This window comes from Rhinolophus hipposideros, assembly GCF_964194185.1.
Source record: "Rhinolophus hipposideros genome assembly, chromosome: 9".
Taxonomy (NCBI): domain Eukaryota; kingdom Metazoa; phylum Chordata; class Mammalia; order Chiroptera; family Rhinolophidae; genus Rhinolophus; species Rhinolophus hipposideros.
Genome location: NC_138055.1, coordinates 21,682,370 through 21,698,335, shown reverse-complemented (window position 1 = coordinate 21,698,335; position 15,966 = coordinate 21,682,370). Strand labels below are relative to the sequence as shown.

Sequence of the window (15,966 nt, the reverse complement as noted above, 5' to 3'; positions counted from 1 at the left end):
TGCTTAGAATTGTTTAGTATTTTTTCCCTGTTTAATTCAAGGGGCTAATTACTCTGGGGAGGAAAAAAAAGTCTCAATGAGATTTCTTGGGCAATAAGAATAAGTGTTCTTTTAGAAAGCAGGGTTTGGCTGTGGTGTTGAGGGTTAAAACAGAGCTGACACAAGGCAAAATGAAACCAGAGCTGCAATTACAAAGTGGGACAGATGTAGGAGGCCAGGTTTCCTGTGGCCCATTTTCCAGTTTCCTGCCTGCAACCTGCAGAAGAGGAAGCTGAATGTTCAGTATGAGAACCAAGTATGAGAACTGAAGGGTGACGTGCTTCAAGCCAGAATTAAGATACAAACAACACGGACAACAAAAACAGTTGCAAAGAAAGTGAATGTTTGGGTTTTAGTCCAAAAATGTCTGGGAAGGAACAACATATCTGTTTAAAGAAAAAGTATTGTCAGCAGACCTTGTTCTTGTATGTGAGACTCTATGGGGAGACATCTGGGGGCTGTCCCAGGTTGTAGGAACCTCTGATTTTTACAGCCCTAATCATCTTTCAACACATGGTCTGCTTTTTAATACAGTTGGTTACCTGGGAAGATTTTCCCTGCAGTGCCCAGGACTTCTAAATCTGTTTCCTGGGCATGTTGATATACGAGGGAGGTGGATGTGGTTAACCGAGTGGCTGTAATGAACTACAGCCTCCCTTTGGGAAGGCTGGGTGACCAGTTGGCTGCTTTGATCTAGCAGGCTTGTGTTCCTTTAACTACCCAATAAAATTGTGTCTGATGCTTTCAGAGAAGAGAGTAAATGGAAATGTGTATGTTGAAGACTACAGATCACACACCCGTGTGTTTGTGTGGCTCCCCGATGTGGGGAGATGCAGGCCCAGGCAGTGAGACACTAGAGTAGTAGACAAGTCCTTCCTTCTCCTGGGGGGGAGGGGAGAAAGAGAGAGAAAATTATTCTGTGTTTGGGCTCTTTGATACATTATAGAAGAGTCTGAAGACAGACATTACAATCCCCACCTCAGTGGTAAAGAAATTAAGTTCAGTGGTAAATGAAAATCTGAGGAAACTGAGGTTCCCTGTCCATTCACTGAATGTGCATTGTTTGCCAGGTGCTGTGTTGGAATTGCTGGTTGACGCTAATGAAATGATAGCTAACAATACTAAGTAGTAACTCCATTTGTGGAAGCCATGTTGAAGGCTTCACAGAGGCATAAACGAAGGCAACACATAAGCGTTATCATGAAGGCTTATCATGTACAGGGCACTGTGATGAGCTTTTCCCATACGCCATCTCATTCAAATTGACTTGCTTCTTTGAGATACAGAAAAATAGACTTATGCGTCTGGGACAACCAGTTATTTATTTACCCTGTGGATTGGTTACCACTTCTCCTTCAAGCCCAGGAAGATCAAACTCTGTACCAGGAATGTTAGGAAGTTTGGGGATGTTGCCAAATTGGGGATCTAAGAGGAACCCCCCCCCCCCCCATGTGAGGCAGCCTAGAGTGAGAAGAGGCACTTTTGCATCTCGGAGTAAGAGAGGTTTTGGGTTATGCGGTAGTGTGGTCGGATGGGAAATGGCATGAATATATGCGCCATGTGGGAGGAAGTAGAATGGTTCGAACACACTTTCCCAGCCAGAGTTAATATAACCATCCATTTTCTTTTCCAAAGGAAATTCTCATATAAAAGTCACTGACGAACCAAAAGTTGTTTCTAATTTACCCAGAGATAACACAGTTTCAGAAAGAAAGTAAATGGTTATGTTGTTATTACAGTGGCTTCAGTGATTTCCCCTGAAAAATATTCCTCTTAGATGGAAGAGTTATTTGAAAAATTATATTTGCAAAACTTTGCAAACTATAAAGGGTAAATAAGTAGGCTGAGCAGTGGCCACTTTCCCTCTCTGCTCCTGTTCACCTTGCTCTTTAGAAAAAAATGGGCAATCTGTAGTCACAGAATGAGTGAGAATACAAACATTTGTTAACAGATAAAAAGACCTTTGAGGGACATGAGCTTGACCTCACAGATTAGCATTTTTTAATGCAGTGGTTGACAATAATTAAAATGCCTTTTGAAAATAAATTTTAATAATCTTATTTCCACCTCACAAAAATGATAAAGATTTCAAGGGTGGGCTGCGTAGTTACCAAATGTTATCCTCATTTACTTAATGCCTTGAAATTATTCTGTGCTGAGTTATTGTAAACCTCAAGTAATACAACTTGCTGTTTTACAATTCCTTGACCTAAGAACAGGGTTTGTTTTATATAATGAAATGTTTTCTGCCCTTTCTCTTGGATATTGATCATATAATGAAAAGTACAGAGGAGTTGAACTTAACAATTATGAAGTGTTCAGATCCATCCTCATTTCTCTAACCATGCCAGTTTTAACAAGCAAAAGACAGGTACTTAACGGAGCACCTACTTTATTTCTTACACAGGAGTTGTTCTCCTTTCCTTGGCCTCTCTTATTTCTAATTCTTTTTTAAGTTGGCTGATTTCTTTAGTATCACATAAGCTTTGGAAAATCAAAGATCATAATTCTACCCCCTCAGTTCCCACCTCAGTGTAACTTTAAAAATGAATTCAGGAACATTTAAAGACAAGTGTTAGGTTGCCATCAATAGGAAGAGGAAGAAGTGAGTATTCAGACTTCTAAGAATGGAAGCAAAAACCTCATGCTTTGCATAAAGATTCTGTGCAGCCCCATCTTACATTAAGTCGTCTGGCGCCACCTTGTGGCAGACAGAAAGAATGCCCGCCTCCAAGAAGAGGAAAGCAGCTTTTAGGAGGAAAAGAGGCAGCCTGAGAAGGGACTCCTACAGGGGCAGGTCCAGGTTTTGTGGGGCTTGAAGCTTAAACAATGCGGGGGAACCTTCTTTTATAACCACCCTCTCCCCCGCCAAAATTAGAAGTACAAAATCACTCGGTCCCCTAGACTTGTGCAAAGCAATGGTCCCTGAGGCATTAGCTTCACTGTGAATCTGCCCCAGGGTATAGGTTCCAGATGACAAGGCAATGCTGGTCGTGGGGTGGAATGCCCTTGTCAGCCCAGCAGCTGCTGGAGGTTTGGTGGAGTTTGAAAGGGCACTGTAACCCGTGCTACTGGGCAACTTCTGTTCTTCAGTCTCAGGCTGGAGGTTGTCTCTGGATAAATTGCAGGTCTGTTGCATTCCAGGTCCCCCCTCCGCCCCGTTGATTCCTGCTTTTCCATTTGCCATTGCTGCCCCCACCCCTGCCCTGCCTGCTGTGGGGACTGTCTGTCTCTGTCCTCTCACACTTTTCAAATGTTACCCACCCTTTAGATTAAGGCTGTGCTCAAGCTCACTCCTCTAGAAAGTCTTCTCCAACTAGCCTAATGTTAATCCTAAGGCACATTCCATGCTTTGGGGGGAGGGGAGGCGGGGAGGGCTGTAGTACAGAGTGGTGAAGGGCATAAGCCATGGCACTCTCTGACCTCAGTGTTTTGTATTCATTCATTTGTTTGACAAATGTTTATTGGGTGCCTACGGTGACCTGGCTCTGATCTAAGAGCTGGGGAGACATCAGCCAGCAAAACAAAGGTCAGTACTCAGAGTCAACATTCGAGAGCAGTGCTTCTCAAGCCATCTGTAGAAAGGGACCAATTTTTCAAAGTTTCCAACATATCATGGATAATTTTGTGAATTACAGTAAAGTACTAGGAAAATAAAAAAGATTCTAAAACACAATCCGCAATTTCTTTTTATTATATATTTAATAGGCATAAAATTGTATTTCAAGAAATATAATTCAAATAAACATAATGGGGAAAATAAGTACAAAAACTACATATTCATTGAAATTGTGTGTAAAGACAATTAATACAGAAGATCACTGTTACTCCTGGTAGTGGTTTTGCCCTTCGGTAACGGTAACCAAACAATAAAGTTCTAAGTAAAATAGAGAATCCCCATAGTAGGTGCCCATAAACACACTGTAAACAAACACCATATTTATCAATATTCACTTTTAAGGTGGCAAATGAGCTTCCTGCCGACTAACAAGTTTAGGTTGGAAACAAAAATGGGACTCGTAGGGGAGGACGTATAGAAACTATTTCTATGTTTGGTTTTAATTACACGCAGAAAGAAGCCAGTCTCACAGAGATATGTTGACAGGAATGGAGGAAGGGATTTTCAAACACATTTCAGCAAACTCAGGATATTAATTTTTTAGCCTTCATCCAAAATGAAGCAAGTATTGCTGCATTGAAAAAATTCATCTGTAATCCTTCATTAGTTGCCAGTTCCAACAATTTAACCTATAAAATTGTACGTGGTTACATTTCAATCATCTTTTAATGGAATCAGTGTAACTTTTGGGTTACAGTTGAAAAGCTAACCTTAAAAAAAAAAAGAAAGGAAAAGAAAAGCTAACCTTGAATATTGCATGTTTTTAGTGTGGTCCTATTGCATGTGACTGCCTAGGCTATAGCTTGCGCTGACAGATGAGCCTGCTGATCCCATACTTGCATGTGGTGACAATGACAAATTGTAACTAGAAGTCTCTCTATACTTTTGATTTCTATACCTATGTTATCATAGACTGGTGACCAATAGTTTGCAGTGGTATGTTGGCCAAACATTGAGTAGACTATTCTACAGGGCCCCTACTCTTCCACTGTTAGGCCTCAATTGCCTCATCTGCAAAATGGGAACAGTAATTATTTGATTCATAGGGCTGTTGTGGGAATTAAATGAGATAATATAATACAGGAAAGTGCTTAGTATGTGGCAAAGACTTCATAAATAATACCCACCATGTCCAGAGAAGACAAAGCTAAGGCTCTTATAATTGGAAAAGACAGCTTAATGAATGACTAACACTGTGAGACAGTATGCTAAGTGCTAAAAGGAACCGGGGTATGAGTGTGTTCACGTGTGTGTATATAAATTACTTCCATTCCGGAGGAATAGGATGGCCTTTTGATCTTCTCTGTCCTGCCCATTGCGCTGATTATTCGAACTGTCTGATTGAGTATGAGGATGGTGACCACATTTTACTGCTTTTACCCTGTTTCATGACTGTTGTTCCTGTTTCCCACCCCTGGGGAGAGAGCAGCTTTCATTTTTGTGCAGGTTGTTGATTAGACCCCCGGTGGTCAGAGGAGATGGGCCTGGCTTGAGTTAGTGTGCTCTGGGGATTGGTGGTTAGTGCCCTTGACCTAACGGGACTGCTGTGTGGGCTCATGGCTGTCAAGTAGATAGAGGAGGGCCCCCCACCCAGGGAATTATCTGGGCGATCATTATCATCAGTCTACAGCCTCCTTTTCTTTGAGGCTTCATCCAGATGAAAGAATGAATTCAATGATGTATTTTGCATTCTTTAAAAACAGGAAGAGTTGAAAACACAGAACGAGAGTGGAAATGAACCACTCAGTCCATCTGTCTGTCCCACTCTGTGTCAGAGACCAAATTCTTTACTCTTAGGCCGCCCCACCCATCTTACCTCTGTATCTGTTGTCCTGACTAGCGCAGTGAATTTACCCTTGTGGGTTCCATCTTCAGTCATAAGCAGGATTGTCCTAGCTGTCCCTTGGGTTGTCATGTTAGAACACTTTGTCTGACATAACGCTCTCATCTACTACTTGCCTCCCCTCCTTGCTCCAGGGGCACAAGAGAGATGCAAGTAGAAGTAGCCCCAAGAGAAGTGTAGGCACCAAAGAGCCATCTTTGCTGGAGGCACAAAAGCTTGACAGCCGTAAGCTAATAAGCATTTTTAAACCAGTGTTTCTTAAGCAGGAGTCAGAGGCTATGTGCCCAGGAATTCTCTCAGCAAGAATTTTTTAAAATGTTCTTTCATTTTTGATGATAAAAAATGAATCAAAAATAAACAAAGCATATTCCAAGTCACCTTATAAATAAGTCACTGAATAGCTGAAAGTCTCCCTAGATTTCAGAGCCTGTATTGGGGTCATTGCCTAATGAAAAGAGAACCATGGTGATACAATATCTAAATGATACTTCAGGCCAGGTGAAGACCAAACCACTTCACAACATGCTCTATGGAGATCTTTCCCTGGTGCTTAAAAAGTAAGCATTTGAATAGCACTCACAAGGTGTAGTTCAAGTGCATTATTAGTAACTCATGTAATCCTTACAACAGCTCTGTACGGGAGATACTTTTATTTTCATCATGCCCATTTTACTTATGAGCATAGGGAGGCGCAGAAAGGTTGAGTAATTTACCCATAGTCCCAAAGCCAAGCAGGGCCAGCACTTGTATTTGAACAGTCTGTCTCCAGAATCTGCTGTTACCCATTATATGGCCTTCTAAATAGACAAAAATGGTTCACTCTCTCACCTGCTGCAAACTGTAGAAAATAACGGTGCTTCAGTGAAAAACTGCATTGTCTAGACTCTAGAGAGAACTCTGGATGATGTGATTCTGACTTTATGGAAGCTATTTTACAACCCTATCAATTATATAAAGTATAACTGATAGCAAAATAATTCTTGTCAATAGGTATGCAAATTCTGTTCTTACGGTTGACTCCTCTTTCGCCCCATTTTGTCTGACTTGTGCATTCGTTTCAATGTTCCTGATCTAGAAATGCCTCTGTTATTCAGATTCTCTTTTGACTTGTTCTAATGTCTGCCTAGTGCCGTCCTTGATTCATGAGTAAAATTAAACCTTTCACATGTCTTTATTTTTCTATCTATAGGAGAGCCATGATTTTACCCATTTTGAAAATTACTTTTAACAAAGGAATTGCTCAACTCTCAGCTTCTCAAAGAAGCCATGACCTCCTCTTGTTTACGTAACCCAGGCTCCCACCCCTTTCACCTGCTATGGTTGCATTTTTCTATAACGCGATTTTCCCAACATACTACCTAATTTAATAGTCATATGTTTGTTGTTTATGACCTGTCTTCTCCGCCTGGAATGTAAATTCGAGGACAGTGGTCTTTACCTTTTTGGTTCACTGATGTGTCCCCAAATACCCAGATGGTGTCCTGACATAAAACAGACATTCAAAAAATAAAATTAAATAAGCAAGCAAGGAGAGCATTGAGTCTTCCGAGAGTATAGTAATATAAACACATTTTACCTGAAAGAACCTATGGAGGATCAGTCATTGCCATAAGCTTTTGGTGACTGCATTTGTTGGCAGAATTCAACAAAACATCATCTGTCACGTGTAAAATTAATCATTAATTTGAGTGGAGGGAGGAATGTGTTTTACCTGTGAATTTCATTTTATCATTATATGATTATAAACCTTGAGGAACTTATATCCAGTTTTGTTGTTTATCTTGAAGGGAAACTATAATAGGTTTTAATGAAAATAATTTGTCAGCATGGGGAACCTATTAATTTTCTTCCCTGCTCCTTTAAAAGGAGGCATGTGTATTATTCAAATTGGACAGGATGTTTTAGATGATCTCCTCCACTGTGGCAAGATCTAGGATATAAATTACAAAGGAAGAGAAGCCATTGGGACAAATAGCAGGTAGACTTGTTCTCTGGAGAGGCCTGGAAGTGGGTCTGCGAGCTGCTGTGACTGTTGTGTTTGGTCAGCTCCTGTGGAAATGTTGAGAAATCATCCACTGCAGGCGGCACCACTGAGGTGCAGTCAGAGGAGCAGAGAAAGTTTCAGACGCTGAGAGGCACCTCTCCCTGTAAGAACAGGGGTGGCTTTAAAAGTGGACTGATCCTAGATAGAAACGTGCAGAGTTTGGTTTTGCGTAAAGAATGGCATCACAATACCTGACAGAGTTTCATACATTCAAAATAAGGTCTGGGCGGCGAGGAGGGGAAAGAGAAGCATTTTCTAATTAGCAGAAATTTGACTTTGGGGAATATTTTTAAAAGATTTATAACATTTTTTTTTTCCATGTGCTCAATGTATTTTAAGTGGAGAGTTTGGAAAATCAGCTAAATGAGATTAGGCTGATGAAACATTTTGACTTAAAGCAGGCCTCCATTTACATGGTAGTGTATCAAGCATAAATATCAAGTATCTACACCTTCTTGAACTTGTTATTTAATAGGAGCTATAGTGTGCTGTCTGAATTACTCCCATTCCTTCTAATGGCTGCCAGATAAATTGGACTTTATTGTACCTGCATGCTAAGATATTGTGCTTCACTGAGGATTCTAGGCATGTAAGAATCAATTTAGAAAAAAAACACCCACTTAGATTTTTTTTTTTTCTGGTGGGAGAGCTATTGATTTGGATGAGTTTGCTAATATGTTCAGTGTCGGCAGTTGGTAGAAGGGCATGCGCCCCAAAAGATGTTAGAATCTTTGTCTTTTCCAGTGTCTCCAAGGGGACAAAGTTTGTAGCTGGTAGAGGTGTGATAGAATGCAAAGCATGATTACTGTGTTTCCCCGAAAATAAGACCTAGCTGGACCTTCAGCTTCCATGCGTCTTTTTTGGAGCATATAATATAATATAATACAATATATTATAATATAATATAATAATATAATATAATATAATATAATATAATATAATGAATATAATATAATGTAATTAATATAATATAATATATAATACTGGGTCTTATATTAATTTTTGCTCCAAAAGATGCATGAGAGCTGATGGCCCGGCTAGGTCCTACTTTTGGGGAATCACGGTATATGTGTAAATGATGCTTAATTTAATCACAACTAAAACAAACTAAAATTGGAACTAAAAGAAGCACAGTAATGCCCTTGAATGGAGAGAACCACAGCAGCCATGTGAGCGGGTGGTCCCCTCGCTCCTGTTTCCCATGGTCCTGTTCTCCACATGTGCTTACGAATTTTAATCCCACTGATGGCTCTGGCCAGAGGGGCTGGGAGGGTCCAGAGCTGCCTTCGGGGCCCACTACATCCCAGAATTACTCTGCTGAGTGTAGAATGGGGTGACAGATCTTTGTAGATGCGATTATAAGCTCACAAGGAAATATTTTTGAGACTCATCTCTGAGTAATGTGTGCCGGGGATTTCCCACAGTGAAGATTTATTTGTGTGCTGCACAATCATCGAAACTGGTGACCAACCAGGGCAGGGGAGTGGCTGGAGAGAGCTGGAGAAGAGGAGAATGAGGCCTCTGCACTGGGCTTGCTGTGCATTCTGCAGGAATGGCTTGATGATGCCTTAGTCACCTACAGTGAAGTGCTCTTACTAACACCTAAGCCTTCTGAGTAACCCTCCAGTACTCAGTTGTATCCTGGCAGTGACACCTCGGCGTGGGCGAAGTGAGGGGGGAAGGGAATGTTCCACAGCCCACCCAGCCACCACCCCAGCTCTGCTGGAGTCTAAGAGCATGCAGGGCAGCCCTGTGTTTCCTGATTCACAGATGCTGACCTTCCCTTGCCTCAGTTCCTCCACTTCAGAAGTCTGGAAGGCCCCTGATCTGGGGGTCCCATCCCCACCATTTGCTGCCTTTTTACTTTTTACTCATTTACCTCTCTCTTCTTTTCTGTTTCCTTCTTCTGCCTTTGTCTTAGGCCACGGTCATAGCATTCACAGCCATCAGTTAGCTCACTTGTGGCCCTCTGAGTGAAGACATGATCAGCCAGTCCCCCCACATCTTGTAAAATGCTTTCTCCTGTCTAGATACACCTCACGATTGTGAATGAAAGCTCTGTAGTGTAAAGACATCACACCCCAGTGAAGAGAGAATCTTTTTCAACAAAGCCGTTGGGCACTGTAATAGTCAGCTTTTGCTTCATCAGTACTGTGTAACAAACCACCCCTAGACTCACTGGCTTACAACAGCATTTATTTTTCCCCTGAGTTGGCTTCAGGGATTCTGCTTCAGACTGTGGGTTGTGGGGCTTGGCTCCAGGCTTTGGGCTGAGTTCATGTTGGCTCCACGTGTCTCATTTTGGGGCAGCAGCTTCATGGCAGTACCAGGAAGACAGGAGGAAAAGTGCAGACGTGCAAAGCCTCTCCAACCTCGGGTCAGAATCGGCATGTTTTAACTTCTACTCAGCATTCCATTGGCCAAGTCAAAGCCCATGGCGAAGCCCAAACTTCAGTGAGCTCGGGAAAAGTACACCATCCATTCTAGTGCACTGCTGCACTGTCACTTGAGTGGGGGAAGGAGGGAAGGCTTAAGAACATTTTTCCAGTCTTCCATATAGGTCCTCTGAAGTGGAGAACATGACTCCCTTACATGGGGTGGGAATGCCATGAGAAGGGATTCCAGGAAGCACAAGAAGCTCTGAGGATTCCTGGGTAGAAGAAGCACCAAGTGTAAAATCCTTGGGGGTGTTCCTGTTGTCCTCCTGCCCATCTGGAACATAGTGGTGCACGTCCGTTACAGGTGGGGGAGGAGAAGGTGTCTGACCACTTTCTGACCTGGCATGTGAGCCACAGCTCCTTCCATCCAGACTCCACAACCACTGGCAGCCTTCTGTCTTTCAAAGCAGGTTCCTCTGGGCATCCCCTTCAAGTCCCAAAGATATTTTAAAGGTTACTGTGTGAAGTGCTTGGCCAAGAAAACACCAAAAAATTGGAGACAACTGTTAGCAATTCTTAGTGTCAATGATGAGAAGAAAGTGTGTGGCTCGTCCTCAAATAATCGGAAGGGTAGTTGGTGTTAGGAGTTGGAGCTGGCAAGCTGCTGCATATCCCAGCAGTTGTGCTTACAAGATTCGTGAGATGCAAAGGCAGTTTTGATTCAACAGCGAAATGATTTACTGTCCCACAGACTGAGTGGCCATGGCGGTGAAGGTTGATTTCTGTCAAGAAGGTCTCCTTTAAAGAGCCATAAATAAAACACCGAATGGGTGTTTGGAGACCATTCCTAATCTGCTTTCCTTTAACTGAGAAACCCACGTTGCTCAGGGCAATGATAAAATCTGTCCTTTTGGCTCAACCTATGAAAGGAAATGAAGAAATGAATACTTATTGGGTGGCTAGGTATTTTCACATCCATTCCCGTGTGGAAAGGCCGAAAAATAATTGGTCAGTCTGAAAGCTGCCCTTTTAAGAGGAATGCATGAGAGGAGTTGTGGAGCTGGCGATATTCTTACAGATAGCTCCTGCTAAAGCAGTTACTCTGGCTTCCAAGTCTCCCAGAGTCTAGCTCCGTTCTCACCACTCTTGTTCAGGGCACGCCTGGCTGCCTCGTAGGACTTCAGCACCCACTCCTGCTACCATAGTTCTTGCTGGCTTTGCCCCCACCTCTCAGCTTACCTTTGAGGCTTCTGTCCTGCCCTGGCTTTCTCAGCCCAGCACTGGAATGTCACCCCCATCTTGCCCACATCAAAACCTAGGGCATGTCACATGTCCAGTCATGGCAGATCACCTTTTTTTTTAATTAAATGTATTGGGGTGACAATGGTTAGTAAAGTTACATAGATTTCAGGTGTACAATTCTGTAATGCATCATCTAGAAATCCCATTGTGTGTTCACCGCCCAGAGTCAGTTCTCCTTCCATCACCACATATTTGATCCGACAGATCACTTCTTATCCGAGGCGAAGCTTTTGAGTCCAGCCCAACGGTACCTCTTCTTTCCTAATTTAATGAATGTTGATAAGACAAATAGATTATTATTGCTAGTATTTTTAGTATCAGAAGCCATTGCCATGAAAATCCTCAAATGTTTGAAGTTGGGAAACTACCTGAGGGAGTGGGGGAACATTTCTTCCAGAAGGCCTCATTGTGTCATGATGGACAAGTAGGAGTTCACCCAGCTCCGAAGCTAGGGAACAGCATTTTGGGCAAGAGGAACAGCACTTGCAAAGTCTACACCAGAGTCAAAGGAAAAAGATAACATTTTGTATGCTTTCCTCTCATAGGGGAGGTACAAATGCTTTCCCCATCTCTGCACTTGTGATGGTGCAGTGTGTTCTGCAGTATGACAAAAGCCTGGGAAAGTGAAGGACTGTACAAGTGTCTATGATCAATTCTTTGATTCCTCAAACATCTGTAGTTTGGGTGTATGCTACATTCAGGCCTTGTGCTGGGTTATCAGAGTGCTGGGAACACAAAGAGTAATCCAACAAAGTCCCTTCCTTGTGAAACTCATTCTGTAGCCACACTGACTGATATACCCCAACCTCATTATCCCAGACCCCACATAAATGTACTTCTCATGGGGTTCTCATTCATAGCAGTTAATGGACTAGAGATTGACCACCAAAGGAGTTGATAGGATGGGTGGGAACAGACACTCCTGTTAAGTGGGGAATTGTTTGAATGGGGACTAAAGTGGGCAGTTGATTAATCATGTTTCCACTTTATTCCTGATGTAACCCTGTCACCTGCGGGGATATGTCACAGATATAAGGATCACAGGGCTGCCTGCTATTTCTGAAGGGTGGCTGTTTAGAAAAACGCATCCAGAAGGCCCCTGATTCAGAGCGGCCTGTCGGGATGGACGTGCACACGACTTTATTAGGTTCACTGGGAGAGGGGCCAGAGGGAGCTGAGGCGCTCACCCCGCAGCCCCCACCCCTCCAGACTTGGCATCTGCACTGATGCTCTGACCTGCCCCCCTTCTTCCCCAGGTATGGAGAGTGCAATCACGCTGTGGCAGTTCCTGTTGCAGTTGCTGCTGGACCAGAAACATGAGCATCTGATCTGCTGGACCTCCAACGATGGTGAATTCAAGCTCCTCAAAGCCGAAGAGGTGGCCAAACTGTGGGGACTCCGAAAAAACAAAACAAACATGAATTACGATAAGCTGAGCAGAGCCCTGCGTTACTATTATGACAAGGTGAGCGCTTGCCTTACGTAAGTCTGTCTTGGGGCGGTGGCGCGCCACCTCCATATTTCATTGTTGAAAGCAGGTAACAGTGTACTCTGAAGCGAGCTGGAAAATGAAACAGTGGCAGTTTTTGCAGTTTGCGGTTTTTGTTTTGTTTTATTTTGGTGGTTTTTTGTTTTTTTTTTGAGAAAAACTGTCCTATAGGTATTTTTGTCAGGAAACTTTTTAGGTGTTACTGTGGGTCAGATTTTGTTCCTCTGCATTTTCCTCTGTAGTTGCTGCAAAACTTTGCCAACAGCAGAAATTAGATATAGGGAGGTTCTGGGGCTTCCCTCATGGTTAGTTGCTTGAGTGGCAGAATGGATGTTAGAATCTGAAAAATTTGTTTATCTCATCTGGTTTGTAGTTCATGCAAATGGGCCTTTTCCTGGGGGAATGGTAGCTTAGGCAAGTTACATAAGCATTTGGTACTTCGTACCCTCATTTCTAAAATGGGGATCCTAAGAATACTGGCTCAGGGTTGCTGTGAAGACCAAACGAGTGTTAATTAACATGGTCAGTACTTAGAACAATACTTGGGACGTGGGGTTTGCAGCTTCATGGGAAACATCCCTAATCAAAAGAAAAACCATTTTCATTTTTAAAGTCACACAGATGAGTCAGCGGTCTGTCTTAAGTGATAACATAGCATCATCGTTGCCAAAGCCAGGACCGTTGGGGTGTGTTTTAATGCAATTCTGGAAAAGCAGTTAATGACAAAATTATTGCTATTTAGGGGCCGTCACTTCAGGCCTGTTTTTGTTGACCATTTCTGTGTTGTTGCTGAATATTTAGCCTCATGGACATAAAGACTTAGAGTCCTAATAAGTGTAAGCTTCTGCTCTGGTTTTACTGTTCATTTTGAAAAGTGAATTGAAAACTGATTTAAATATTCGTTCCTGATCTATATTTAGTGCCTTCCTTCTGCCAACCTCTTAGGAATTCAAGACAAAAAGATTACACATTTCAGGAAGTGGTGGCATACTTAATTATAAAATGTTCCTTCATATGATCATAATTGCATATGATTATGCCATTGAAATGTTAAAGGTGCTTTCCTTTAATGTGGCAATTAATTAATCCTGGCTTAATGCAGAGTCCTACTAAGATGTAAAAGCACTTCTTGCACATTGCACTGTCTGAAAGCCTGGCAGATGGTTTATTGTTTTGCATTTTCCCTAGGCTCTAAGTTGTACAGTGGGAATTGGAGCCCTCTGAAGGAAAACAGTCATCTTGCCTTCTGGCAGGGTGCCTAAAAGCGTGGCTTTGAGACGTGAAAAAAAATTTCATTGTTTTTAGTTAAGGTGTCAAAGAAAAGGAGTCCTGCCTCAGTGTCTGTGACTTGGTTTCATCTCTTCGCGTGGCCTGTGTATTGGGGCTGAGGATTGTGTGTCATTAGCACAAAGGGAGATCATGGGCTGCAAATGACACCGCAAAGACTGGCAAAGCCATTGCTGTTTAGACTACACCTGATCTCTCTTGAGCAGATTTTTTAAATCTCCAGGGAGAGCAGTTTCGGAGGCTTCAGTCACCCAGCATGTTTTGGTCCTTTGTGTCGAGGGTATTGTGCTGAGATCTTCTCCTTTAAACTACAACAGTCCCTCTGAGACAGTCCTGCTAGCAAAGCACCTTCTCCTTTTATAGATGAGGATGTGGGGCTTTGATGAGAAACCTGCCTAAGCTCCTGCAGCCAGGAAGTGGTAGAGTCAGGATGCCCACATTCTTGGTGAAAGGGCACACACCTTGCCTTCTGGGCCTTTCATTGCCTTTGCCTCTGAACACCTGAGTTCTAGGTAGGCAATCAGGCAGCACAATGGGTATTGCCACCTTAGGAATTTTTGTTTATTATCAAGCAATTCAGTACTAAAACATCCAGCATATACTGGGTGTCAGGTTGAACCCAAGGCCTCGGGTCCCAGTGGCCAGTGTGGCTTACTCCCCGAAATTGTCCCTTTCCTCTCTTGCAGACTCCAAGCTCTGACTGCATGAGTTTTGAGCAGACAGCTGGCACTAAGAGGGCAGGAGCAGCTCTTGCAGGAGCAGCTTCTCCACCAGGAGAAGGTGCCCTTTATCCTTCCTTGGACACATGTACACTATGTACATGGATATGTACACAATACATAAGCACGTATACACAATACACATGCATGTACACATGGCAGTTTGAATCTTTCCCATGAAATGTTCTCAAATAATGAGTAAGAGTGATCATCATTAGACTCCTAATATGGTTTAAAGTGAAAAGAAGAGGAGGGAGTGGGGAGGAAGATGGGAAAGATAGGGTGAAAGGAGGATGGAGGAGAGAAGAAAAGAAGAGTGGAGGGGAAAGGAAGGAGGAGGAGGAGAAATGGCAAAAGAAGGTTACAAAAAGTATACTAGGTTTTACATTTTAGATAAGCTTACTTTGAATTTTGCCAATGTTACTCTGTGACTGTATGTGTAAGTTGAAACATGAAATTGCCAATACATGTCCATTTTTGAGCCACAGAAGTGGCATCTTAAATGGCCCAGGCTCTCATTTAAGAGACAGATTTGAGGACGGTCTTTGTGAACGTGAAGCCTCCCCCCACAGTGGGCAGCCTTTGGTATGCCCCTCTCCTCACCACACCAGTGTTTCCCAGCACTTAGTGTGACCTGTCTGCCATGTACTGCCCTCCTTCCCCCTCCTCCTCAGCCTGTTCCTCCCCCACCTCACTCCTTTTCCCTCTCCTTCCCCACCCCCTCCCACTGACACTTATCCAGAGCCTGCTCTGCACGTGGCATAAATTAGGTAACTCCCCTACCTTGACAGCTGGGCTCTTTTTTTCCTGTTGTTATTTTCTGTCATTTGCCAGCTATCATGTCTCCACTCTTGGCTGAAACTGCACATCCCTTGGTTTGTCCTAATAGGGAAGTTTTCCTGCCCCAGTAGATAAGCATTGAGCATATCATTATTTTGATGTTATGTGTTATATTTTTAGCTCATTCCAGAATATTAGAAATGGGCAGAGAAAAAAAGTCGAAAATGTGTGCAAAACTTTGCAGAAGGCACCAGAGGAGAAGAACGAATGAGCTAATGGTGTCAGGTTGGGGCTGAGGCACTTGAACCATCGTCCCTGCGAAATATGCCCTACCTACCCCCGTCCTAGCGAGGTGGTTAATAGCATGAACTCTGGGCTAGATTGTCTGGGTTTGATCCAGCTCTGTGATTGTGGGTGCTTTGCTTAGCCTCTCTGGGTCTCAACTGCCTTTTCTGTAAAATGGCTC

The 15,966-nt window shown here is 43.0% G+C and overlaps 1 protein-coding gene across 4 annotated transcripts in view; it reads left to right on the top strand.

Annotated features, from left to right (window-relative positions):
- The window catches only part of ELK3 (ETS transcription factor ELK3), a 66,898-nt gene that overhangs the window by 15,574 nt on the left and 35,358 nt on the right, over positions 1 to 15,966 (top strand). For all 4 annotated transcript variants that reach the window (XM_081060924.1, XM_081060923.1, XM_081060922.1 and 1 more), the window contains one exon: positions 12,482 to 12,690. In XM_081060924.1, coding sequence (XP_080917050.1) covers positions 12,484 to 12,690 — 207 coding nt within the window. In that variant the 5' untranslated portion in view covers positions 12,482 to 12,483. The remainder of the gene's footprint in view (positions 1 to 12,481; positions 12,691 to 15,966) is intronic.